This window comes from Nematolebias whitei, chromosome 13 (genome assembly GCF_014905685.2).
Source record: "Nematolebias whitei isolate Nwh7 chromosome 13, NemWhi1, whole genome shotgun sequence".
Lineage (NCBI taxonomy): Eukaryota > Metazoa > Chordata > Actinopteri > Cyprinodontiformes > Rivulidae > Nematolebias > Nematolebias whitei.
Genome location: NC_056510.1, coordinates 32,595,899 through 32,620,699, shown reverse-complemented (window position 1 = coordinate 32,620,699; position 24,801 = coordinate 32,595,899). Strand labels below are relative to the sequence as shown.

Sequence of the window (24,801 nt, the reverse complement as noted above, 5' to 3'; positions counted from 1 at the left end):
TATATATATATATACACATACAGCACTTTGGTTGGCTTTTTAGTTGTTTTAAGTGCTTTATAAATAAAGTGGTATGGTATGGTATCTTCTGCTTTAACCAAATAAGGACGACCGCTCCAAGATGGCGGCCGAAATTCCTGCGACGCAGCAGCCAATGAGGGATCTAGCTTTTATATATCTATGGCGTCCCCTGCTTGCCGACTGACAAACCCAAAGAAAATAGGAAATGCCATGACAGCTCCTTCCTGGATTAACAACAGTGGAGTTAATTAAAACAAAGCGCTTGCACGTGATGCAAAATATTTTTTACAGAAACAACACTACCAAGCTAATACAGGATTATATGGGAGTCACTGTTATTCTAAGGTTCTGAGTCTGTTTTCATACAGATGCAGGACGCAGACGCCAGGGGCTGCGTCCGGACTGACGTTTCCGAGTAGCCAATCACGTGACTCCGTTTCAGCGCGGCGGCCAATCACGTTCGAGCTAGGCTGTAAGACAACTTGACTGTGAGAGTTTAGGTTTAGATGCGAGAAATGCGAGGAATGATTGAAGTTGTTTTTAGTCACAACGAAACCCAGAAACGAATTATCGTTACAGAGGGATAAGGCTATGTAAAGGTGGTAAGTCTGAGGGTTTAGCAGCGACCTGTTCGTCTCCTGGTCAGTTTTAATCTGGTTCATTCAATCAAAGGTCTATTCCAGGGGGACATAACAAAATATCATTTTAAAAGGAAGGGCTGTCAGCCACTGATTAAACATTCATATTTTCTGTTCACACCGTGTTTGCAGAGACACACTGGAGTCCTGTGTGAAGATCTGAGGAGGACATGATACCAGAGCCTTCAGCTGCTGCTTCATCCAGGTCCTCAAAACAAAAGTAAGACTCACTATGAGAGAGTGAGCCCTGTCAGTGCTTCACAGCATGCATTTCCCCTCACACTCCTCCTGTATTCCTGTGATCACTTGGGACTTTTTGTTGTTGTGGCGTTTCAGCACTAATGGTCACACAGAGGGAACCAGCTCTGCAGCTGTCATTCATCCAGAGGACGACTCTGGGAGTGAAAACAGGCAGAAGACTGTAGGTTTCAGCTGTCATGAGAATATGCAATGATTCATTTTGATTTGTGTGCCATGTGCTTGTTTTTTTCAAACAAAACAAGTAATTTTGATAAACTACAGCACTGTCAAGGCAAGAGAGAGTTTTAATTCTGACCATGTTTCACGCTTCATGATGATTTAACCGTGCAGAAGCGGCGGCGAAGATCTCGCAGTGTGTTCGAGAATGACAAGAGTCAAAGGGCCATGGCCGGCTGCAGTGGCATTAGCAGAGCACAGGGCAGACGTGTCAAACAGAAACACGTGGAGGCTGTCACCCTGTTCGAGGTGATGACCCTGGGCAGAAGGGCTGTAGAGGTAAGACAAGTGACGTCATGATCTGATCATGCATCTGAAGCGTGGGCTCGATGTTTTGTTGTGTGACCTCTTGAGTCTGGAAGAGTGATATTTATTAAAATCAAACAGATCTGCCACATCACACTAAAAAAACGGACTCTTTGTTGATGTAGGTGGTGATTGATGACTGGATTGAGGCATATTTGACAGACAGAGACTCTTCTCTCCTCGACCTCATCAGCTTCTTCATCCAGTGCTGCGGATGCAAAGGCAGGCCTACAGTAAACTGGTGATCCTCTCAGACGTACACAATTCACACAGCTGGTTTTGTTGTGTTTTTTTAAGGTGTGGTCACAGCAGAGATGTGTCAGAGCAGAGAGGACAGAGATGTCAGGAGTATGATGGTCGAGGAGCTCGATGAGGTAAAACGATAATTCCTGTTCTTCTGCTGTAGAACTATGTGAGCCATGTTTTCTGAACAGAATTTGTGCGACTGTGTTTCAGGGTGCTGGTCTGCAGTACAAGAGGTTTCTGGCCTTTCCATGGATCCTCACTGTCACATGGCCCATGAATGCAGTCAGTTTTCTTTACGTTTGTTGTCCATAATCTTTCACTGATTGAAGGCTCAACACACAATTTTCTCCGATAGATTTGAAATATTTTTTCACATTCATGATTTTCTAGGGGAGGACCCCCACCCCCCACATTACAAATGCTTCTGACATCAATGAAATCTTCATCCACAAAAGCGATTTACATCCAGAAAAAGAGGAATTAAAGTTTTCAAAAGCAATATCTGAGAATGGATGTAAGAGCTGCTCCGACATACAGCCACCTTGAGTGGAGTGATTCTAGAAGTCACAGCAGCAAATGACGTTCTGATGTAAAGAAAAGTGTTGGCGTTGCCCTTTAACTCATGTTCTCGTGTTTGTAAATGGTAAATGGACTTCACTTATATAGTGCCTTTCTATCTTATTTCAAGATACTTAAAGTGCTTTACACTACAATCTGTGTCCTCATTTACCCATTCATACAGCACTCTACTAGATCTCTACAAAACTAATTGAACAAATCATTCTAATGAGACTAATCAGGGTTTTTTTTAGATCACATTCATACACTGATGGGACATACATCAGAGGCTATGAGGGGTTCAGTGTCTTGCCCAGGGACACTTCAGCATGTGACTGCTGGTGGATTCGAACCCCCAACTCTCGCATTGGAGGACGTCTGCTCTAACCACTCAGCCACAGCACCCCCACATTGTGAAATTTGAGTTGTATGTATGGAAGCCCATTTCCACCATGAAAGAAAAAATAAAAGCCCAACAGGAAGTCATAATTTCGACTTTCAAAGTCATAATTTTGACTTTTAAAGTCATAATTACGAGAATAAAACTCATAATTATGAGCTTAAGTCATATTTACAAGAATAAGTCATAATTTCAACTTTTAAAGTCCTAATTACGAGAATAAAAGTCATAATTATGAGTTTTAAAGTCATAATTATGAGTTTTAAAGTCATAGTTATGACTTATTCTCGTAATTATGACTTTAAAACTTAATTATGACTTCCTGTTGGGCTTTTATTTCATAGCGGAAATGGGCTTTGATACTAAATGCTATATAAAGTGGCGATGAAAAGATATATACATTATTACATACCTTTTATTTAAAAGGATTGATGTATGAAGGCAGAGGGATGTACATTGAATGAATGAATCCATGTACTATGCAGGAAAACTACTGGTGTCTCACAGGAAGTTGCATCCCTGTAGAGTCACGGTGTCCGGCAAGGGACAAACTTCAAAATTAAATTAGAAAAGTCGAAATTATGACTTTAAAACTCACAATTATGACTTTTATTCTCATAATTATGACTTTAAAACATGTAATTATGACCTTAAAACTCAAAATTATGACTTTAAAATTCACAATTATGACTTTTATTCTCATAATTATGACTTTAAAACATGTAATTATGACCTTAAAACTCAAAATTATGACTTTATTATCAGAATTATGACTTTAAAAGTCAAAATTATGACTTTAAAACTCATAATTATGACTTTTATTCTCATAATTATGACTTTAAAACTCGTAATTATGACTTTTATTCTCATAATTATGACTTTAAAACTTAAAACTATGATTTATTCTCGTAATTATGACTTTAAAACTCGAAATTATGACTTTTATTCTTATAATTAACACTTTTTAAAACTCGTAATTTTGACTTTAAAACTTGTAATTATGCCTTTAAAACTCAAAATTATGACTTTTATTCTCATAATTATGACTTTAAAACTTGAAATTATGACTTATTCTCATAATTAACACTTTTTAAAACTCGTAATTTTGACTTTAAAACTTGTAATTATGCCTTTAAAACTCAAAATTATGACTTTTATTCTCATAATTATGACTTTAAAACTCGAAATTATGACTTATTCTCATAATTAACACTTTTTAAAACTCATAATTTTGACTTTAAAACTTGTAATTATGCCTTTAAAACTCAAAATTATGACTTTATTCTCATAATTATGACTTTAAAACTCGTAATTATGACTTTTATTCTCATAATTATGACTTTAAAACTCAAAACTGATTTATTCTCGTAATTATGACATTAAAACTCAAAATTATGACACTTATTCTCATAATTAACACGTTAAAACTCGTATTTATGACTTTAAAACTCGTAATTATGACTTTAAAACTCAATTATGACTTTTATTCTCATAATTATGACTTTAAACTCGAAATAATGACTTCCTGTTGAGCTTTTATTTTTTTCTTTCATGACGGAAATGGGCTTCCATAGTGATGGAACAGTTTCATTGCTGAGGAAAAAGAGTTGATAGTGTTATTAGAAAGTGCAACACCTTATTTTATTTTTTAAATTTAATATTTAATATTGGTTTTTATTCTTTTATTTCATTTTTAAGGTTTGAACACATGTGAACACTTATTTGAACGGAATATCGATTCTAATATTGTTGGAAAGGATGAGTTGTAGAGCATAATGTTGGAGATGAGCACTCGTTGAAATAAATCTACATTGTGAAGCAACCATGACTTGCACTGAATTGGAAATATTTTAGAAAAATACACTGAATTACAAGGATTTACAGAACAGTGTGCTATTGTAGACTTAACATTATAATTACATGATTTTATAATAGTTCTTGATCTAAAGTAGGCCAGTCTGAGTCTGAAACTCCAGGGCTGAAAATGAGTCCCACTCCAGCCCTGACTGAGTTCAGCTGATTGTTGCTCAGTTTTTTTATTTTTTTATTTTAAGTCAGGTCAAAGTTGGAGTCAAAAGTCACTGAACAGCTTTACTGCAGCAGGTGACGTGAACATGAGGTTATTCTCTAACACCATCTGTCAGAATTCAAACCATGTCTTGTAGCAACGATGTGTGGAACTCGTGGATAAAAGTACAATTGAGGGTCGTTGTTGATCTAAATTCAAGCTTGGACAGAAAGTACTGAAACCTGCAAAAAATTCACACTTTCCTCAGAACAGGGTGCTGATGCTCACTGAAACATTTGATCAACAGTAACTCACAGCTGATTTATAGTGTGCTTCTGCACTCTGCATGCTCTGTAATTAGATGTCCTGCTGGAGGAGAAATGAAAATCAGGAGGAAAGACATTGTTGACTTGGTGCTCTCTCTGCATGTCTCCCTCTCCACTGCATGTCTCCTTCTCCACTGCATGTCTCCCTCTCCACTGCATGTCTCCTTCTCCACTGCATGTCTCCCTCTCCACTGCATGTTTCCCTCTCCACTGTATGTCTCCCTCTCCACTGCATGTCTCCTTCTCCACTGCATGTCTCCCTCTCCACTGCATGTTTCCCTCTCCACTGTATGTCTCCCTCTAAACTGTATGTCTCCCTCTCCACTGTATGTCTCCCTCTCCACTGCATGTCTCTCTCTCCACTGTATGTCTTCGTCTCCACTGCATGTCTCCGTCTCCACTGCATGTCTCCGTCTCCACTGCATGTCTTCGTCTCCACTGCATGTCTTCGTCTCCACTGCATGTCTCCCTCTCCACTGCAGGACAGTGCAGAGTATCCCCTCGTGCAGTCTGGACCAGCCGCTCGCTGGTTTCACTCCGAGTTCAGTGACTTTGTGTCGGTGCTGGTGACTCGGTGTCAGCACAGCGTCATCTTTGACAGCTACCTGATGAGCAGCCTGATCTTGCTGTTCTCCGAGCTGTCGGACTCATACGTGCGAGCTTTCAGACACACGTGCACACTCGCAGGTAAGAGACATTGTGCATATGTGCATCATATGTGCAGAGCAAACTATTCTGTGCTCTGACTGTTGATGTGTCTGAGCAGCAGTGAAGATGGTGAGCGCTCTGGTGACCGTGGCTGTGAGCCTGAACGTTGGGGTTGAAAACAGCCAGAAACTGTACGAGGTGCAGAGGACCAAGAGCTCCAGGCAGAAAAGCTCACAGCAGTTGGACAGAATCCAGAAAAAGCTTGCAGAGGTAAGACTCAGTGTTTGGTGGATTGTGTTTTTTTCTGTTTGAATTAGTCATCTTTAATAATTTTGGCTTCTAAAAGTTGCAGGAAAAGCGAGCGGAGATAGAGAGCATGATGGACGCCATCTTTAAAGGTGTCTTTCTGAAGAGATATCGGTATTTGTTTCTCTTAATGTGTATCTTCTTACATTACAGTCTGAATGACAGAACAATGTACCAGTAATCTTATCACCTCATGTCATGAAAGGCTAGCGTCTGTGTGTGCATGTTTTTGTGGTTTGTCTGTTAGCAAAATGTCTCATGAAATAGTGCATGGATTTTAATAAAAAGCTCAGAAAATATTCATTGAATGTAAAACTGATTAAGTTTTGATGTCAACCCATTTCCAGGTTGCAGCCATAGCTAAATAACCACAACAATACACAAACAGCTGATAATGTCGTAACCTTTTCAGTTTTGTGTATATTGAGCTACAGTGTGGTGTGGTAGTAGCTGAGGCTCATCCTCAACACACACTTTACGTGCAAATAGATCACAAAAGATCTTGGTTTAAAACTTTAGCAATAACTGTTAATCAGTACTTTTTGTTAGCCAAATGTCCTGATATCACTGGACAGATCTGAATGAACTCAGAAAGTAATCATTAAATGTAGACCTGCTGCAATAAACAATAAATAAATTAATTGTATGATATATGATAAATGAAAATTATCAACCTCATTTTCATTTATTGTTTTTATCATTTCTTCGTGTCTCTCTTTCTACTGAAGGCACTGGATGACAAAAGGCTCAACTCCGGTGCTCTTCACTGACCCTTCCCCTTGTCTTTTATCTTTAAAATCTGTTTTAACCATCCAAAATCATGTTTTTTGATTGTTAAAAGCAGCAAAGCTGAAGCTAAGCTACGAGCTAAGCTAACTGGCCGACCTTGGGGAAAAAAAACCCTTCGTCTTGTCGAACTCCAAAAGTCACGTTTGAAACCCATGTCTTTGTGTAAAAAGTAGTAAAGAACTTGTTTAATGATTTTTTTAAATTAAACACTTTATGTGAAAAATGCTATGCTAAAGAGCTCAAACCACACCGAGCGTCTGCCATTTTGAGAACTGAAAAACAGAAAGGAGAGACAGCCCGTGTCACGTCAAGGGGCCTCCCTCCCATTTTTCTTAAAAAGACGCTGCTCGCTCCCTCACTATCCATCCTTCAGTTCAAACAGCCTTATACTGCCATCTGGTGGTTGAAAAAAGGTACTACACACAAAACAAATTAAACATTTCTTCTTAACTTTGATAATAATTAATTATTGTCAAATTTCAAACAACATTATCGTTTATCGCAATAATTTCAGAGACAATTAATCGCCCAGCAAAATTTGTTATTGTGACAGGCCTAATTAAATGTACATTTACAACACATTTGTTTTTTGAGTCAACCTATTTCAAGATGGCTACTATAGCTACTTGAACTTAGCAACCACAAATATGGCTCTTACTCTTTCACTTTTAGAGACACTGAGCTAGATTTTGGTGGGGTAGTAGCTAAAGTCATCCTCAGTACATTTTTAGATACCAGTAGAGCACAGACAATCTTTAAAACCTTGGACAAAATGCGTTCCTTAAAAAGAAAGCTGGTTTTTAGTTACCTTTGTCAAGTAATTGTTTGTGTGTCTGTGTAGTGACATGCTTCCAGAAATCCGTTCCATGTGCATGGAGGAGTTGGCTTCATGGATGAAGCTCTACAGCTCGGCATTTCTCAACGACACTTACCTCAAGTACATGGGCTGGATGATGCATGACAAGGTGAGAAATAGCGTAGAAATAATATTAAAGTCACTGATAAAGGCTGGTGGATTTACTGAAACTGAGTATCAGAGCTTGACGCCGCTTTTCTAGAACTGAAACCAAGATAAATGATTTTATACATATATTTCAGATACCTGATGTGCGTCTGAAGTGTGTGTTAGGTCTGCAGGGTCTGTACAGCAACCCCGCTTTACTGCCAAAACTGAATCTGTTCACCAGCTGCTTCAAGGTAATCCAACTGGAAACTTAAATGTACCAAGTATATACCGTAGTTTCCGCCGTACACGTCGCACCGCCGTATAAGTCGCATCAGTCCAAATATGTTGAATAAATTAGGAAAAAACATAAATGAGTCGCTTCACTGTATAAGTGGCATCTATTATGCGTCACCGCTGACAACCCGGAAATGTGGGCTGGTGTTGTACCAAAAATCGATTGGCTGCCAAATGGGGGCTGAGGGAGCGTGCATGGCAGGACTTTAACAAAATTTTAACAAGATTAACACTTAAAAACAATTATTTGCTCTAAATAATAGCAAAGGTGTGTCTCAGTCTAACTTTTCCTTAATAAATGTTTGACGGTCAAATCAGTTGCATTTCAAAAGCCGATTTGCGGCTTCAGAAGCACACAGAGGGAGGACTCGCTGTGCATTTCTTTGAACTTTAACAAGATAACCACCTAAAAACAATTATTTGTTTGCTCGACATCGTAGTAAAGGTGTGCTTCAGTTTAACTTTTACTTAATAAGTGCACTTTCATGGGCAAATTAGCTGCATTTCGCTGGGGTGGTGCAGCAAATTGAAGTTGATTTGATGGTTGCTCCTGGCACAATCCCAGAATTGGATGAAGGTGGCAGGCTATGGCAAGCCAATTGTGTCATCAATAGCCACTTTTACCTATTACATGACACAACGGCATGCCATACTACTCAAGTGCCATCTAGCGGCTGAAAATGGTAGTGTTAAATATTTTCCATGTCAGAATGAATGAAAACGGTCATATCTCAGTCAAAAATTGTTTTATAAATATGGGAAAAAAACATAAATAAGTCGCTTTGGTGTATAAGTCGCAGGTTATGCAGATTAGGCAAAAAGGTGCGACTTATAGGCCAGAAAATACGGTAGGTGTTTTTACTGTATATTACATCTTGAGCTATGTGTTAGCTTTGATCGTCTCTTGGTATTTTTCCCTTAAATGGACGACTCAAGACTTTTGCCTAGCACGGTGCGTAGAATGGAGACCCTGCTTGCTTGTGTTGTTTTAAGCTGATCAGTTGGGCGTTTGTGGAATGGAGGGTCCTTCTCATATTCAGTTTGAGATTCTTGTTTTTTACCAGGGGATTATTTATTGCTAGCAAAGCTGAGTTGAGAGATTGTTTAAATAGCAAGTTATGTTTAAAGTTTGAGTTAATATGTCTCCTGAAGATCTGACTTCATCACCGTTTTTCACCTGTTTGTGTACCAGGACCGTCTTGTGTCCATGACGCTGGATAAGGACAATGAGGTGGCAGTCCAAACCATGAAACTGCTGCTACTCATTTCCAAGTGAGTTATTTTTTTAATTACCTTTAATCAGATTGTCTTTATTTGATTTTTTTTGTTTTGTTTTGCACCAAACTTCTCTTCTCTTCCCAGAATGTGTGATGATGTTCTCACTGAGGAAGACTACAAGCAGCTGCTCCGGTTTGTTTACTCGTCCCATCGGCCTCTTGCAGCCACTGCAGGGGAGCTACTCTTCTCGAGGTACAAAGTCTTTAACTCTCAGCAAATAAACAAACAAACAAACAAACTATTAAACAAACACTTTGCTAGTAATTACAGGGAATAGTACTGAAATTTATGGACTATTAGCCGCTACTTTTTTTTTTTCACATGCTTTGAACACAGCAACTTCCACAACGCTGCAGCTAATTTATGGATTTTTTTTTTTTTTTGATGGGCTAACAAGCTCCATATCACAAACATTTTAGCCTCGTCACACCCGGGCGCTTACATAGCTGCCCAATACACGTCTCTCTTGGGGGGTGGGGTGGAGTGGTCCTTGTGACTCAAATGAGACTATCTGCCCAAATAAAGGTAAAAAAAAAAAAATCTGACCAATGAAGTTACCAAACATGTCACAGTGGACCAATGAAACTTGGTTTTATTGGTCCACATTCTCTCATCCCCGTTGTGCCCTCAGGGAGGGGGAGGGAGTATTTGCAGCCACTCAAAACAATTGTGAATCATGCGTTTAAAATGACAGCACAAGCTGTCCTTCATCCAGGAGGAAGGTGAAGATGCGTAGCGATCAATGACTTCCTGGTAGGCTAAAGTATTTTTTATTAACCAGCTGTGCTACAAGCACTGTTCAGGAAAAAAAAAAATTACCGTACGTATTTGTGTATGTTATCGGTATGTATTTAATTAGAAGTAAAAAAAAAAAAAGTCTTTCTCTGTAAATATTTCAAGTTACAACATAGACACAGTGGCTTATAGACAAGTGCGGTCTATAAATGTACCAATTTTTTTCTTTTTAAATTTAGTGGGCGTGGCTTATATTCAGGCGCTCTCAATTGTCCGGAAATTACAGTACATGTTTTTTTTTCTTCTTTTCAGGATTCTTGCTGCTTCAGCCACCGCCTCTGATATCCAGGATGAAATGAGTGAGGAGGCCCATATATGCCAAACCTTTGCCAGATTTAAAGTTTTACTCCAGTTTTATCAGGAGTCTGAGGTGAAAACAAACTGTATGTTAAGAATTAAACATTTTACCTGCCTTCAAAGTGCTATTAATCAGTCTTACGTTGTCAGTCATGCTAAAGTGTTTGTGTGTGTACATGTTAAGCTGCACGAGCATGTGGTGTACCTAGTGGACAGTCTGTGGGACTGTGGGGGAGCTCTGCTGAAGGACTGGCCCTCGTTCACAGCTGCACTGCTGCAGAACCCCTTCTCCTCACACAACACAGGTAGGGAAATGTGTATCTAAGATTTAATATAAATTAACCCCCTCTTTCAAGAGAAACCAGTACACAAGTGATACATCAACGTAGAACACAATGGAGAGTCTGATGAGTTCAATTAAAGAGTTTAATGGTATCAAGTGAAATCCATTGACCCCTGAACTCACAGGGTTCAGCTCATCTGTTGCTAATGTCTTCACATCAAACATCCAGATGTTTTTTATACTTGTTCTGAACCGTCAAAGCTGTTTTCTTGCAGAAAAGGGAACAAATGTTCAAAGAGTGTTTGGCTACATAACATTTGATATGTCTAGTTGGTGTGATGGGTGTACGAACAGGTTTTAGAGTAGCACATGCTATAATACACATTTCTTTTTAGGAGCAGGTCTTGCTTATTTCTGCAAAACAATGTGAAATAAAACATTTTCCCCTCCTCAAAAAACTAAAACAGAATTTGTTTTGTACTGTTATTTCCCAGCAATGTGATTTCTCAGTGCTCTGAATAAATGGCAACAAAGAAATCTGTCTTTCTAAAAACACAGTTTGAACTCATATTTCTGGGAAATCAACACGATTTTTGCCCTGTCACATCACAATTTAACATCTTTTTTATACCCCTCATCTTACATTGGAGGTTGTTTTTGTTTACCAATAATTACACCTGTCAGTGGCTTATTTCTGACTTTAAAGCTCACAAGACCAATTCATTAAAGAAAAACATTTCTAAGAGTCAAAGCATAAAAAGCTGAAAGACAAAAAATAAATAGAACGGCAGAAACAATAACAACAATTATTTACACCAACTACAGGCTCTACGATTTTGATCCTGAGGTGTAAATGATCATTTTCAATCCTGTCTATTGAAAATAAACAGTGTGATTAGATTATACAGTGTGTTAACGAAAACTCTTAACCTATATGCGTTTTCCTTTGGTGGTGTTTAAACCATAAATGCAGGTTTCACAGCAGCAGAACATGCAGTGATCGTAGAGATTCTGGTTGCAGCGGCTCGTCAGGCCTCAGAGGGACCAGTGCTGGCTGGGAGGACTGGAACCAAGAAGGTTGATTTTGATAAAATAAAAGATAATTTTACTTCACTTTTACCCTGACGAGATTATCTTGAACTACACGTGCCTTCTTCAGGTGATGAGTGTCAGAGAAAAGAAAAGTCAAACTGATGACTGTCTGCAGCTCACTGAACATCTCCTCGTGGTGCTTCCTCGCTTAATCTCCAAGGTATTTATTCCACCAGTAGCAGTCAGGCTTGTTGATTTGTTAAATCTCTTCAGTGCACAATTTAATCCTTGTTAATGGACTGCAATAATGTCTACTTTTATTTTATGTTTGTGCAGTTTTCATGTAGCAGTGACATTGTTGCTTCCCTAATGAAGATTCCTCAGTTCTTCATCTCAGATTGCTCCGAGGCTGAACACACACAGGTCAGCACCACCATTGATCCCTTTACACAACATGAAATGATCAATGACATCACTACCATCATATCTTTTTATAAGTTGGCCAAAATGTCCATAGTGCTGTATTTAACTATTAATGTTGCTGAATCTTGAAGTTGATAAATGAGCCACTGTTGTAGATATTGTTGCTGAAATTAAAAAGATAATAATAATAGTAATAATAATAGTAATAATAATATTAACAATAATAATACACTTCTGTGCTGTAAACTGTGCTGAATAATCAACAATAAACTTAGTTAGCGTTGTGAGAATATTATGAATTTTGTTAATTTTTATTTTATTTGATCAATTTTTTTTGGTTACATTAATAACACACACCCAAAACAAACATACAACCAAAACCCCTTCCACACCAGATCAGCTAAACAAGCACACATATCAGTCAGGCACTGACATAATTTCAATATAAGCCATAAATGTCCACCAAGTGTCCCAAAGTCTCTCAACAGATCCCCTCACAGTGCATCTGATCTTTTCCTAATGAACATGACACATAACTTTTCTTATCCAGTGTTCATATGTCAGGGGATGTGGCTCCTTCTATCGGCATAAAATAAGTCTTATGGCTTGAAGACAGCCAAAAGCATTCCTATTTTGTTATTTTTTTGACTGAAAAAGTCAGAATAATTAAGGTGTAAGTATTCCAAACGTTTCTTGTTTTCACACCTGATAGTCCGGTAGACTCGGTTCGGTTGGGGACCAATATTCATAACATTTTGTTTACTTTTGAGCTGGTGCGTTTGCATTCACACTGCACTGTGTAGTCGAGCCAACCTGTTGAACCAACCTGTTCCCCCGCTCGCCTGTGGTGGCGCTGCACCAAGAACTACTGAAAGAAACGACACAAAAACCTCTGAAGACACTTCTTCTTCTTCTGGAAATAAAAACGAAAACGAAGTGGCGTCAAGTTTTAGCAGTTTTAGGAGTTATATTTGTCATTTTTCAACAATGGACTCACTCAACATGAGCAGATGATGAGGCAGAAGACCATGGAGAATGTTGTTTTTCCACACAAGGCAGCTGAAGGCTCCATATGAGGTAAGATAAATGCGTGTTTGTTTGCCTTGCGTTGTAGTCCTCTTCTTGCTTGTTGAGCGGGGCCCGGTCTGATTACATTCAGGGTGCATTCACACCAGCCCTGTTTATTCCGCTTTAATCGAACTCTAGCTCATTTTCCTAGAAAGTCCGGTTCGTTTGGGGAGGTGTGAATGCGCCATCGAACTCAGTCACGAAACAAAAAGGCGAACTCTGGCCCGGGCTAAAACCTAGGTCTCGGTCCGGTAGAAGAGAACTCCAGCACGGTTCCAGTACAGTGTGAATGTAAATAGACCGAGCCCCGCTCCACAAGCAAGAAGTGGAGTACAGCGCAGAGCAAACAAACACGCATTTCTCTTACCTTATATGGAGCCGTCAGCTGCCTTGTGTGAAAAATAATATTCTTCATGGTCTTCTGTCTCATCTTCTGCTCATGCTGAGTCCATTTTTGAAAAATGACAAAATATAACTCCTAAAACTGCTAAAACTTGATGCCACTCCGTTTTTGTTTTCATTTCCAGAAGAAGAAGTGTCTTCAGAGGTTTTTGTGTTGTTTCTTTCAGTAGTTGTTGGTGCAGCACCATCACAGGTGAGTGGGGGAATAGGTTGGTTCAAACAGGTTGCCTCGACTGCACAGTGCATTGTGAATGCAAACGCACCAGCTCAAATGTAAACAAAATGTTATGAATATTGGTCCCCAACTGAACCGAGTCTACTGGACTATCAGGTGTGAAAACAACCTCACACTGTACTCGAACCGCGCTGGAGTTTTCTTCTATCGGACCGAGACCTAGGTTTTAGCCCGGGCCAGAGTTCGCCTTTTTGTTCCGTGACAGAGTTCGATGGGGCGTTCACACCTCCCCAAACGAACCGGACTTCCTAGGAAAACGAGCTAGGGTTTGATTAAAGCGAACTAAACAGGGCTGGTGTGAATGCACCCTAAATAAAGCAGTTTGAAACTTTAATTGTTGATTTTTTTTTTTTTCCTGCAGTCTTAGAAGATTAAAACAATGTATCTGACAACATAGAGTTAAACGTCACACCTGATGCTGTTACTACAGATGGTTTTCAGTCTGATGGCAGAGATGGCAGCTGTTTTGGACCTCCACCCGACCACTGCCGTCCTGGAGGCGGCAGCCTGCACGTACCTCAGTCTGTGTAGCGAGCAAGCAGCGTGGTGCTCCGAGGCTAAAACTGCACGAGACTCTCTGGTCCAGCGCTGGGTGGACCAGCTGACAGAGCTGCTGGGGGAATCGCTCAGGGTGAGGAATACTGCTGATCTATAAAACCAAACAATAAACACCTTTATGTCCTAAAGCCAGAAAAATATAACCTTTTATTTTACTTTTTCTAATTCTTAGCACCGGCTAATCAAATGAACACACCCGCGAACCAACTAGGTTTGAGAGTAATTGGAAATCCATCAATCATCTTTTACCCACTTCTTCCTTTTTGGGTCGTGGGGGTCACTGGTGTCCATGTCCAACAATCATTATGCGAGAAGCGGGGGACACTCTGGACAGGTCTCCAGTCCATCACAGGGTCACATAGAGACAAAACGAGACAAACAACCATTCACTCTCTCACTCACACCTAGGGACAATTTAGAGTTACCAATCAGTCTAACATGCATATTTTTGGTCTGTGGGAGGAAACCGGAGTACCCGGAGAAAACCCACACATGCACGGAGAGAACATGCAAACTCCACCCAGAATGGCCCCCCAGCCAGGATTTGAACCGGCGACCTTCTCTCTGAGAGGCGGCAGCTCTACCAACTGCGCCACCGTGCTGTGCTGTCTGGAAACACCCATTAGGTTAAAAGCGCTATGAAAAGGCAGCAGGGGAGTTAATTTGTTGTCAATAAAAGTATGAGTGAGGAGAACAAACAGGATGAGAGGTGAATTTCATAGAATAGAAAAAAAGGAGGTCAAGTCAGATGCAGAAGAAGTAGGGAGAGACCATACAACGAGGAAGACGATTAGCATTATCCATGTACCAGGGCAGTGCTGGAGTACATCTGCAGCTGCATGCTGCCATCACACAGAATACCCCATTCTCTACACCACCATGCCAACCTGCTTCCTTACACCACTGAACTAATGCTCACATTTCTGAACAAATTACACAATATCAACACAGCAGATGCAATTTGTTGTTTGGGTCAATGTGTCCATCCACTGATTCAAAGCTCCTCTGGTAAACTCACCAACAGTAATCATGAGCCAAGTATTAGTGCTGAACTCGTTTTGAGTTTAACATATCAGTGTGTAAATGGTTTGTGCGTTGGATTTGGAGACAAAATATAGTTTTTATAAAAGTGTATATGTATTTTACAAAAGCGTTTTATTTACCAACAAATCTGGGGTGTTCGATTAATTTGGATGTGTGATTTTACTGATCTGATTTCTGATGGATGGATGGATTTTACTGATCTGTAAAAATAACAAACAAGTAAGATGATGTTCTATGTCGTATAAGCTTCGCCCTTTAAGGCTGTCGCTGATGGGTTTATCCCGTTATGCGCAGCATAAGCACTGAAAAAATTTAGTCCACGCCCACCTGCTGTGTGGGCCCCACCCGGTCCGTATAAATTACGTTAAGAGCGGGAAATCGGCTCCCATTTTTTCTTCAGCGAGCTAAAATGGCACTGTCAGAAGAACAAAGAAGGAAAATTGTGTAGATGACCAACCTTTGTTAAGGATGCTTGGCCCGGCAGTCGACCTCCGGTCGTCCGGTGAGCTCTCCTCCCTGAGGAGAAGATGACGAACAGTCCTATTCCAAGGTAAGCGTCGAGGAATATTTCCCAGTGACAGGTCATTACACGCTGGACAACGCCATCTTGTATTTTTTCCTCTTATCGCCGACCCTCGGAGCGAATCGGATGGTTCCTCCAGGATAGGCGTGCTCAGCTGCAGCCCCCGCTGCTCATTCCCTCCTTGGGAGCGTAGTGTCGGTGGAGGGGGGCTGAGCGAATGCTCACCCCATCCCACCTCGTTTTCGCATCGGCGATCACACCGCTCCCGTCCGATGGCGCCCTCAGTGGTTGCCCGACGTAACCCAGGAGGAGGCTGACATGAAAGGACCCTTTTTTACGTCCTACGCCTTTCCCGCCAGTTCGGATGATCCGGCGGGAAGGTTGTTTTCTGGGCTCCATTCCGGCTCACCGTCTTGACCCATATGGCCTTGTGCTCCCAACAGGACGTCCTACGGGCGAGGCCACAGACGGGTACTTTCCTGGTAGATTGGAGGAGTCGGTCCCCAGTCCGCACCCATCACCAGAGGGGAGGGGTTCACCGAGCGGGGCTATCCCTCGGTAACCCCCCTGGAGCTAAGCCTCGCGGAAGCTTCGGAGCGAAGCTGTCCAGGTCGGAGCAGCGTCCCGTCCCTCTGGAGAAACACGAACCAGACGGTGACCACGCTCTCCAATTGAGCCCATCAATGTGCTTTCAGGCAGCCGCAGCTAGCAACAACGTGGCGCTGCTAGCATATAGCATGTCCAAGGGGCTGAGGGCCGTAGACCTGCCTTGGAGACAAAGAACTCCCTCTGTAAGGCAGCAGACGCCATCTCCAACATTTGGGCCTCTTCTACGGTTTGCCTGTCGAGGATTGCAGCGTGGATGACGATGATCCAACGATCCACCTGGTTTCATTACTCCCCCTCGCTGCCGGAGAAACTGCACAAAGACCTGATGGAGGGCTCATCACGGCAGACGCGCTGTTCGAGAGCAGCTTCAAAACCATGCTGGCGAGTTGAAGCAGTCGGAGGAGGTGCCAGAAGTTGTGCGCCACCTCATCAAGCCGGGCGGCTCATCCCGCCCCCCGGCCCGCTGGAGGGACCGTCGCTAGCAAAGCGTCGACGTTTCCACGGCCGCGGCTCTCGCTCAGTTCCACCACCAGCCCCGCCCGTCAGAATCCAGCCCTCTTCATTACGGCAACCTGCAGCTCAGCATTTTCCCCAGAGTTCGCCTGCAAGACAGCGCTCTGGGCAAACAAATCGCAGAGCTCAAGAGGGAGAAGTTTTTAAAATGACGGTCTCCGGAGGGTGTGCGTAAGTGACACGAAGGTTGAAATAAATCATCATTCAATGATCAAAGTGTCTGTTTTTTAGCCAGTCTGTAAGCTCGGATGAACTCACAGCGGCTGCGCACACATCCTTCACACATAACGAGCCGGTGTCCTTAAATAAAGGTTTTTTAAACTCACCGTAGCTCCAAGACATGACGAGTCGATCACACGACACAGTGGTAAGCGAAAATAACTCGTTATCATCCCGAGCGGCACGATCCTCACCCAAGCGGTGTCAAACTCGCACTCGTGGGATGAAACAGCCTCCATCCAACGGCGCTGTGTTGATGTGGCTCACACACACACAGCTGCTCGGTGCTCTCCGGCTCACATCGGTATAAATGTGGACCGCAGGCTGGGTCAGGTGGAGGTCTTCGCTCTCACAAGAGCGACACTCGCCCCACCGAACCGCGCGTCCCTCCAGAGAAAACGTGTGCTCCCGCGGGGCTTGCAGCCTTCACTCCAACAGCACGGCGTAGATGAAATCACGCCCTCCGCCTCTCAACGTTCGCACAGCGATGTCAAACGCGCAGCCCCATAGCGTCATCAGCTGTCACACGCTTTGCCTCAGCACACACCGGCCCACCTGTACATGAAGGTTGGTCCGCGGCCCGAACGCAGCGCATGAGCGCGTTCAGAGCCTTTTTTCGAGGAAGCCTTGCCTTGGGTCACGCAGAAAACATTCCCGCGATGCATGACAGCGGTTTCGAGGGGCGGACTGCTAACCGCCGTACAAAACGTGACGCATCACTTAAACGCACGTTCACTCCACGAATATTACGTAGAGTGGCTAAAACATGCTCGCCGGTCAGATGGATGGACAGGGCATTATGCAAATAGTTACAGGTTACAGTTTGCAACCCGACCCCCTCCGTTCGGAAGAGTTATAGAAACGGTCCTGTCATCATCAGTCCAAATTTCATCCCTAAATGCAAAAGTCCAAGTGTTTCTGATAAAAGTAATCTCCAGAGTTCCCCAACAGAGAGAAAACACAGGGTTTTACTCACGTTACTTCCCGGTTTCCAACGGACCGGAGGAATGAGACCGATCGTAGATCTGTCAGTTTTTTCAACAAGATGATCATTGACAGACCGTTTTTCACATGTTGACAACCAGACAGCCGTTGTACAACATCCAGAGAAACGCATACCGATCATCCCAAAACACAGAAAATTCCTGCGTTTTTTTCTCCTTTCAGGGGATGAAGTATCTGTTACACAGAGCAGGGATGAGAGTTTTTGTTTTACCTGGATGATCTGCTGCTCCTGTCACTCCAGACAGGAGGCGCTGATGCAGGCTCAGGTGTTGACATCACACCTGTCAAATCTGGTTTTCGCCATAAATTGGAAGAAAAGCTCGATTTTTCCCGGCCCAGACAATTGTTTATCTGGGAGTGGAATTAAATTCAACCACCATGAAGGCTCGTTTATCACAAACGAGGTTCGACACTTTTAAAAGTCAACTCCGCCATGTAGACCTGGCAAAGTGGTAACAGCTATTTCCGTCTTGAAGCTGTTAGGAATGATGTCATCAGCTCACACAGCGGTTCCGCTAGGTTTGTTACACATGAGACGCCTCCACAGGTGGTTTGCGCGTCTGCGTGTGGATCCAGTAAAACAAAAGAGACGGATGTTCACTGCCCCTCCCTCCGTGAGAGCAGACCTCCGACTCTGGGGAAACACCCCGGTTCTGTCAGGGGGAGTTCCCGTCAGCAGACCCGCGTCACACGTGTCAGTTTTCACGGACGCTTCGCTGTCAGGCTGGGGTGGGGGGGACATACCTATCTCAAGCAGTAGGGACGCTGTGGCCCCACCACACATCAGCCCACATAAATGTCTTTGGAGTGTCGCACAGTGCTGAATGTGATTCAACACTTTGCTCCCGTGCTACAGAATCAACATGTGTTGATTCACTCAGACAACCTGATGACTGCTACGTACATAACCATCAAGGGGGTGTGCGTTCAGCCCAGATGTTACACATTGCGCAAGCTACTGTGTTGGGCTCACCGAAACCTGCTCTCCATCAGAGCAGTTTACATACCCGGTGTTCTGAACAGAGGGGCAGATGTGATGTCCAGGGGCGGCCCACGTCATGGGGACTGGACTCTCCATCCAGTCCTGACGGTTCAGACGTGGCAGAAGTTTGGCAAAGCAGCTGTGGACCTGTTTGCGACACGAGAGAACGCTCAGTGTCAATTATGGTTTTCCCCTGAGCCCGCGAGACGATCCTCCGCTGGGGGTGGATGCATTTGCTCACAGCCCGTGGCCCAAAATGCTTCTGTACGCGTTTCCCCCACTTCCTCTGATTTTACGGTTCCTGAACCGAGTTCAGGAGGAGGGATTGACAGCTCTTCTGGTGGCTCCCGAGCGCGTGAACGCACCATGGTTCCCAGTCATGCAACGTCTGTTGTCGGGTCGTCCATGGAAACTGCCGTAGAGGGAGGTCACTCTCCTTCAAGCAGGAGGAGCGATCAGGAGTTACTCAGAAATAGGTCAGCACCTGTGGGTCTGGCCGCTGAGCGGTTCCGCTTAGAGAGGATGGGTCTCCCGCAGGAGGTAGTGCACACAATCCAAGATTCACGTGCTGCATTTACCACAGCTCTGTACACATCAAAGTGGACGGCTTTTCAGCGCTGGTGTACAGAGAAAGGTGTAGAGGCCACCTCATGCCCATTAGGCGGCGTGTTGTCTTTTCTACAACAGCTGATGGATAGGAAGTTGGCATTCAGCACGATTAAAACGTACGCTGCAGCCATCTCTTCCTGCCACGAAGGGTTCGGAGACAGAACAGCTTTTAATCACCCGCTGATGGAGCGGTTTCTAAAAGGTGTTCAGAGACGCAGGCCTGCTTCACGCCCACTTGCTCCACAGTGGGATTTAACGCTGGTCCTGGGAGCCCTGATCAAGCTCCATTTGAGCCTCTGGATCCGGTTTCACTTAAATTCTTGTCTCTTAAAACAGCCCTGCTACTGGTTTTAACGTCTGCTAAGAGGGTGAGTGATTTATCTGCCTTCTCTGTCGCTCCGTCATGTCTCAGAATTCAGGCTGACGGTAGTTCAGCTGATTTAAGACCAAACCCAGCTTTTATGCCTAAAATCATCACGAGCTCTTTTAAATCAAGAGCGATATCGTTGGAGGGGTTCCCCCCCCCCACACACACACAGATCAGAAGAAGAAGCATCTTTTCATCTTCTCTGTCCGGTGCGGGCGTTGACGTGTTACATAGCGCGCACATCTGTAATGCGTCAAACTCAACACCTGTTTGTGCATTATAGAGATGCATCTGCAGGTCGCCCGTTATCCACCCAGCGCTTGTCACACTGGCTGTGTGAGGCCATTTCTGAAGTCTACAAGCATCAGATTTAGAGCCTCCTGTCAACCTCAAGCACACTCGACCAGGGTTATCGCATCTTCGACTGCTCTGCATAATGGTATGTCAATGCAGGACATTTGCACTGCGGCTGCGTGGTCAACACCCTGCTCATTCATTCGCTTTTATTCACGTGATGTGACGGCTCGTTCCATGACACATTCTGTCCTTAGTGCTCTAACAGAATGAATATTGTTGGTTTTTCATGGAACTCTGTTTAAGCTCACTTCTGTTTGCATGCATTACAGTGTGAGATGTTGTTATCAGTCACAAGTTGTGTCTGTGGTTTTGGTTCTATTGTCATTAATCAGTTCATGACTATTGTTACCAATCAGTTCATTTGATCAATAATCAGTTCATTGTTTTTTGATCTGTTTATACTACTCAGCCATGAACCAGTTGGTTCATGCCCCCTCCCCCCCCCTTTTTTTCAACATCCTTTCCCCGTTGAAAATTTCCAGGGCGTTCATGTTTTTGTCAGTACGCATAGTTACACAACATGCGTCTGTGCATGGCACATAATTACGCAACGCGTAGTTATGCACACGGGGAGCTGAGTGAAAAGACGTTTTTTTGGGCAAGCTTCCGCGTCATACTGTGTTCGAATGGACCCAGTGAGGCGAGGACCACATCCGCTTCGCCCTTAACCCATCAGCGACAGCCTTAAAGGGCGAAGCTTATACGACATAGAACGTTGGTTATGTACTGTAACCCCAGATTCTATGAGTATAAGCGTAGCCCTTTAAGCATCGGGCCTCACTGGCTCCTAAATGGCTGAAGAAAAAGCTATTTTGGGAGCCGATTTCCAGCTCTTAACGTAATTTATACGGACCGGGTGGGGCCCACACAGCAGGTGGGCGTGGACTAAATTTTTTCAGTGCTTATGCTGCGCATAACGGGATAAACCCATCAGCGACAGCCTTAAAGGGCTACGCTTATACTCATGGAATCTGGGGTTACAGTACGTAACCAACGTTTTCATTCCTCTGTCCTGTTGCAGGATGATGTTTTTTCTGCTGATGAGGAGAAAAACAGAGAAATTGTTGCAACGCTAAAGAAACTCAGAGCATTCCACAAGTAAGATGGAGACAGTTTTCTATCAGGAGCTTTTAAATCCATTGGTGTTTCACTGAGTTGTAAACACAGGGTTTGGTCTTCATGCCTGTGTCTCCATGCTTTGACAGCTGTCATGACCTCGGTCAGTGGAGTCTGTTCGACCTGCTGTCTCCTCTCCTGACTGAGGAGAGCCGACAAGGAGGAGCTCCACCTGAGGTACCTTCTCTGCCCGTTGAGGATCCATACACTTACCTTTACATTGTTTAACCTTCTAAATCTTTGCTCCGATGTTTCTTGTATCCCTGCAGATGCTGGAGGAAGTGCTGCGGTGCTTGTCTTTCACCATGCTCTGGTCTCTTAACACAAGCAGTGAAACTCTAACCTGCAGAGTGAGTTGAAGCTGCTCCATGGCTATAAACTCACTTGGACACCTTGGGTTTATTTTGTATGATGGGTTTTGAAAGATAAGTAGGGGATTTGGTGGAAAATGAGGTCTGTCCAGAAACAAAAAGACATGTTTGACTGTAGAAGTAGAAGATCTGATGATGAATGCTGTCAGTGGTTATGCTCCACAGGTTGGATGTGATGTAGAGGAGAAAGATAAATTCTGGAAGGATCTAGAGGAGAGAGTGGTGATTGGAGCAGACCTGAATGGACATATTGGTGAAAGGTGTCATGGAGGATGAGCAGATGTGGTTGATTTTACCAAGAGAATGTAAATAGCTGTAGTCAACACCTATTTCCAAAAGAAGGAGAAACATGGAGTGGCCTATAAGAGTGGAGGAAGGAGTACGCAGGTTGACTACATTCTGTGTAGAAGAGGAAACCTATGGGAGATTGGAGACTGTAAGGTTGTGGCAGGGGAGAGTGTGGTCAGACAACATCAAATGGTTGTGTGTTGAATGATTGTTGTTGTGAAGAAGAGGAAAAGAAGAAAACAGAGAAGAAGACCAAATGGTGGAAGCTGAGGAAGGACAAATGTGGTGAGGATTTCAGAGAGGAGCTGCTAAAGGCTCTGGGTGGTAAGAAAGCGCTTCCAGATGACTGGACTACTACAGCAAAAGTGATTAGAGATACTGGTAGGGAGGTACTTGGTGTGTCATCTGGTCAAAGAAAATATGATAAGTAAACCTGTTGGTGGAATAGTGACATGCAGGAAGTTATCCAGAGGAAGAGGTTTGCCAAAAAGAAGTGGGATAGTGAAAGGACTGAAGAGAGTAGACAGGAATATAAGGAGATGCAACATAGGGCAAAGAGGAAGGTAATGGCAAAGCAGGAGGCATATGATGAGTTGTATAGGGGGGGGATGGACTAAGGAGGGAGAACTGACTTGTACTGACTGGTGAGACAGAGGGATCGGGCTAGAAGGGATGTGCGGCAGGTTAGGCTTGTAAGTATAGAAATGGTAATGTTTTACCAATGAGGATACCAGAATGGGAAGATGGAAGGAGTACTTTGAGGAGCTAATGAATGAGGAGAATGAAAGGGAAAGAGGAAGAAAGGTCATAAAAATTCTGGAAAAGATTTGTGAGTATGAAGTTCAGAAAGCTTTGAAGAGAATGAAGAAGGGAAAGGCAGTAGGACCTGATGACATACCATTGGAGGTATGGAAATGTCTAGGACAGATGGTAGTGAGATTTTTGACTCAATTGACATGACACCATCTGTCAATCAATCTGGTAGGATCATCAGCAACTGACTAATTGGCGATTGCAATTTGTCCCAAAGTGAAACAACCCTTACCTGCTGTAGCAGTTCCCCCTTTTCTTTCAACAACTTTGTTGGGACTTTGCATTATGAATACTTTGCGGTCAGAGGGATTTTGTAAAAAAAATCATCGGAAAAAATGAATAGACGTCAGTGGGGAACTTGCAATTCAGACACGCCTTACCCTGAGCGTAAAGAGGGTGGAATCTAGTTTATTCCATTTCTAAAACCTAAACGAAGTTTGGAAAAATGTAAAAGATGGATAAAGGCCGGTGGCCAAGCACATGAGCAGCTGAATATAACGGTGAAAAACAGGAACTACCACATGTTCACCTGTACAAAGGTAACAACAACTAAATATTTCTTTTTTTTGTCATAATAAGTTTAGTCTTTGTTTGCTATGCTCAATTACAACTAAACTGATTTTGCACAAAGTGTTTGGTAAGTTGTGTAATGTAAACTTTACACTATTAGGGAATTGGTGAATTTCACTGTAAATTCTTGTCCTGTGTTGCTCTGCAGCATGAAAACGTCTACTGCAGTAACTATTATTTGCCTGTACAGTAGTCCCTCGCTTCTTTGCAGTTCGTTTTTCGCAGACTCGCTCTATTGCAGTTTTTCAAAATACAATTGGACATGACACATGCTTTGCTCACGAGTGAGGAAAAAATGGAGTGTGAGATTGACAGACGGATTGGTGCAGCATCTGCAGTATTGCAGACTTTGTACCAGTCCGTTGTGGTGAAGAGAGAGCTGAGCTGTAAGGCAAAGCTCTCTGTTTAATGGTTGGTCTACGTCCCTTAGAGATAGGGTGAGAAGTTCAGTTATTTGGGAGAGACTCGGAGTAGAACCGCTACTCCTCCATGTCGAGAGGAGCCAGTTGAGGTGGTTCAGGCATCTGGTAAAGATACCTCCTGGGTGCCTCCCTAGAGAGGTGCTTCGGGCATGTCCAACTGGGAGGAGACCCCGGGGAAGACCCAGGACACGCTGGAGAGACTATGTCTCTCAGTTGGCCTGGGAATGCCTTGGAATCCTCCCAGAAGAGCTGGAAGAGATGTCTAGGCCTCCCTGCTCAAGCTGCTGCCCCCGCGACCCGACTTCGGAATAAACGAAAGATAATGGATGGATGGATGGATGACACACAATTGGCTGATTGATGGATGAGGCGCATGATAGGCATGGAATTTTTATTTAAAATAAATTATTTGAAATTATTTAGCTCTGTGTGCAGCCCACAGCTGCAGGAGGAACTTCCTCCTGCAGCTGATCAGCTGATCTCCACTCTGCAGTGGAGAATTGGGCATGGTGCAGTGGAGGAAGAGCTGAGTTCATGACATTCTGTGCTCTTTTAGAGCATTTAGAGTTTAGAAACATTGTTTAGAATATTGCAAGAGTATGGGAAGGGTTTAAAACGTGTGTGTGTGTGTGTGTGTGTGTGTGTGTGTGTGTGTGTGT

At 43.2% G+C, this 24,801-nt stretch overlaps 1 protein-coding gene across 1 annotated transcript in view; it reads left to right on the top strand.

The window, feature by feature from the left end:
• Window positions 1-829: 829 nt before the first annotated feature.
• Window positions 830-24,801, top strand: part of si:ch211-269e2.1 (cohesin subunit SA-2) — a 55,340-nt gene continuing 31,368 nt past the window's right edge. Inside the window, exons 1-22 of the mRNA XM_037686689.1 lie at window positions 830-879; window positions 996-1,080; window positions 1,251-1,415; window positions 1,568-1,664; window positions 1,740-1,816; window positions 1,899-1,970; window positions 5,463-5,667; window positions 5,747-5,898; window positions 5,975-6,048; window positions 7,565-7,688; window positions 7,822-7,920; window positions 9,156-9,235; window positions 9,326-9,433; window positions 10,289-10,406; window positions 10,518-10,638; window positions 11,590-11,693; window positions 11,776-11,868; window positions 11,985-12,071; window positions 14,207-14,407; window positions 21,584-21,660; window positions 21,768-21,855; window positions 21,948-22,028. Coding sequence (XP_037542617.1) covers window positions 830-879; window positions 996-1,080; window positions 1,251-1,415; window positions 1,568-1,664; window positions 1,740-1,816; window positions 1,899-1,970; window positions 5,463-5,667; window positions 5,747-5,898; window positions 5,975-6,048; window positions 7,565-7,688; window positions 7,822-7,920; window positions 9,156-9,235; window positions 9,326-9,433; window positions 10,289-10,406; window positions 10,518-10,638; window positions 11,590-11,693; window positions 11,776-11,868; window positions 11,985-12,071; window positions 14,207-14,407; window positions 21,584-21,660; window positions 21,768-21,855; window positions 21,948-22,028 — 2,358 coding nt within the window. The remainder of the gene's footprint in view (window positions 880-995; window positions 1,081-1,250; window positions 1,416-1,567; window positions 1,665-1,739; window positions 1,817-1,898; window positions 1,971-5,462; window positions 5,668-5,746; window positions 5,899-5,974; window positions 6,049-7,564; window positions 7,689-7,821; window positions 7,921-9,155; window positions 9,236-9,325; window positions 9,434-10,288; window positions 10,407-10,517; window positions 10,639-11,589; window positions 11,694-11,775; window positions 11,869-11,984; window positions 12,072-14,206; window positions 14,408-21,583; window positions 21,661-21,767; window positions 21,856-21,947; window positions 22,029-24,801) is intronic.